General features: G+C 35.2%; 1 protein-coding gene across 1 annotated transcript; it reads left to right on the top strand.

The window, feature by feature from the left end:
* Nucleotides 1–846, top strand: LOC132010593 (olfactory receptor 5H2-like; the record flags this gene model as incomplete). Its single annotated transcript, XM_059388371.1, has 1 exon — nucleotides 1–846. A coding segment is annotated over one exon (846 nt), but the record flags the coding sequence as incomplete, so codon positions are not given.
* Nucleotides 847–3,152: the final 2,306 nt, after the last annotated feature.

Here is a 3,152-nt window from a genome sequence, read left to right as displayed (position 1 = left end):
CTGGTGTTCTTGGTTATATATCTCATCACCATTGTGGGGAACCTTGGTCTGATTACTCTCATCTGCAATGACCCTCACCTTCACATCCCCATGTACTTATTTCTTGGGAGTCTGGCATTTGTGGATGCTTGGATATCATCCACAGTATCCTCCAAGATGCTGGTTAACTTCTTTGCCAAGAGCAAGATGATCTCTCTCTCTGAGTGCATGGTACAATTTTTTTCCTTTACAACTGGTGCAACCACAGAATGCTTTCTGCTGGCAACAATGGCATATGATCGCTATGTGGCTATATGCAAACCTTTACTCTATCCAGTAATTATGACTTACAGACTATCCATGCAACTGTTGGTTTCATCATTTGTAGGTGGCCTTCTTCATGCCTTAATTCATATAGGCTTTTTATTCAGATTAACCTTCTGTAATACTAACATAATACATCACTTTTACTGTGACATCATGCCATTATTTAAAATTTCTTGTACTGATCCTTCTATTAATATTCTCATAGTATTTATTTTTTCTGGATCAATTCAGATGGTCACCATTCTGATTGTTCTTATATCTTACACATTAGTTCTCTTTACAATCTTAAAAAAGAAGTCTCTACAAGGCATAAGGAAAGCCTTTTCCACCTGTGGAGCCCATCTCTTATCTGTCTTTCTGTACTATGGCCCGCTTCTCTTCATGTATGTGCGTCCTGGATCTGCGCAGTCAAATGATCAAGATATGATGGATTCTCTATTTTACACTGTCATAATTCCTTTCTTAAATCCAATGATCTATAGCCTGAGAAATAAGAAAGTCATAGATTCAATGAGAAAAATGTTGAAGCGAAATGCTTAGATTTCATACAAATATCTCTTCTCCTTTCATTAAAATGACAAATTTATGCCGACTAATGTTGGTATGATTTTTTTTTGCAGTTATAATTACCTTAGTCTTTCAATGACTAGGAGGGTCAATCTAATAATCTCCTTAAAATATTTGTGTGTATTTTTCAAATCCCACAAGAAATTTTATTATATATTTTTTATTTTTTTGAAGATTTTATTTATTCATTTGACAGAGAGAAAGAAAGAGACAGCAAGAGAGGGAACACAAGTAGGTAAAGTGGGAGAGGGAGAAGTAGGCTTCCCGCTGAGCAGGGACCCCCCCCCCCCACCCAATGTGGGGATCAATCCCATGACCTACAGATCATGACCTGAGCTGAAGGCAGAAGCTTAATGACTGAGACACCCAAGCACCCACACAAGGAATTTTAATCAAGTCTTCATATCATATTTAAATAAAACAGAAAACAAAAATGAAAACATTTCACAGGATTGTCTGTTCCTTGGTGTGATTTTATAAATCCATTAAGTACTAAAACAGTATAGAGGCTTTGAACAGAACTGGATTGTGATGTCTTTGATACTTATGCAGCTATATAGCCAAGACCCATGTTACATTTAACTGGATAATAGAGGCAGATTTGTGTTTGAATGAACAGAGGTAAATCCTAGGAATTCTGTTAGCCATCAAGAGGTTTTCTTTCTTTCTTTTATTTGGAGCATAGTGAATTTTATCTCTCATGTGACTTCAACTCTGATATCATGGAGAGAAATAAAAAGAAAAGAGAGCAATGAGGGAAGAAAATGACAAGGGTTTAAGGCAATGAAGAAAGGGTCAAGCTTTAAGAGATACTTTTAGGCTAGTGTGCTTCTTAGAAGAAGGCAGGGGCAAGTTGCCTCTCCCTGTCTATGATGTCTACTATAGGCCCTTTCTAGCTGTGTTTGTATGTTGTTAGGCAATCTGGAAAACTTCATTAATAAAGAAAGCTAACACATTCACCCAGGGCTTAAGTTGGCATGGACATAGACTTGGATGGAAGTGTTCTCAATATTCCTAGAATATAAAAAAAATTAAGCTAGAAAGATTAAAGAAATCAATAATATGTAGTTTTTTGGAATATGTTATTGCCAGTAAGGGGCTTTAAATGCATGTTACCAAAGTCCAAATAATCTTAAGGTGATATAATGTCAAAGTGGGTATCTGAGAGATATGAATATTTATACAAATTATGATATTTTTGCCTCCAGGTGCATAAATGTTCATTTTTATCATACTCTATTTGCAAAGTATAATGAGTGATCCATCTTCAATCCACTCCTACCTTTTGTCTCTCACCACTCACTCACACAGTCCTACTGATACCATTGAGGCTGTCATCCCCATAACTACCTACTTCTGTGATTTGCAAAACTCTAATTACTTATCCCTTCTTTCTTACTGATAACTCTCTTACTCCCCCAAATCTGTAAACATAACTGATATCAATGATACCATTTTCAATAACATTTACTACATTGTCTTTGCTACTAGGTTATGTAGTACAATATATGGTATATTTATGTAGAGCTAGCTATCTGTTTTCTATCTATCATCTATATAACTATCTATATACAAATATGCATATATTAGTTGGCTCATGTGTAAGTCTAGAATATTCTATATAGATCTACACTTATATCTATATTCACATATCTATCAGTATCTTCTTCATCCTGCCTTTGTTCACTCCGCCATTACTTGAGGTTTTATTTTTAAATAAACTTTGGCTTAACACTGAAGTGCTTTTCCTCCAATTCACCCAAGACCATGTTTTATACCCTTATAAAGTTATTGAAATCCATCTAGAAACACCTCATTCTCTCAGGTTCATGTGGGTCTCTCCACAGAAAATAAAATCCTCCATGACACCCTAAAACTACTCATGTTTATTTGCAATGGAAGTGATGTATTTTCTTTAAGGTCTAGCAACATAAGTGTTATAGCTTCCTTGATGCATTTCCAGATGACCACAAAGAGGATAGGAATTCATAATCATTTGAAGCATTAGTTTACTTATTCTTCTTAGATCACACCTGGCATTGTATAGTACTTATTTTTGGTTTACACACTCTTTTAGAATATAACTTAGAAGTCCTAGTACTAATTTTAAAAATGTAACAGCATGAACACATAAAACACAATAGAATGTGTCACTCTTTTTCAGCAAGTTAATGAGCCCAGGGAAATTACTGGGGATAGCTGCTGTAGGTCAGCTTTTTTCCTGTTTCTTTCATGACTATCTTGAGCATCATAAACATAAAGTGAATTCTTCTTCTTAT

Source organism: Mustela nigripes, chromosome 2, assembly GCF_022355385.1.
Source record: "Mustela nigripes isolate SB6536 chromosome 2, MUSNIG.SB6536, whole genome shotgun sequence".
Taxonomy (NCBI): Eukaryota; Metazoa; Chordata; class Mammalia; order Carnivora; family Mustelidae; genus Mustela; species Mustela nigripes.
This window is presented reverse-complemented; position numbering and strand designations above follow the sequence as displayed.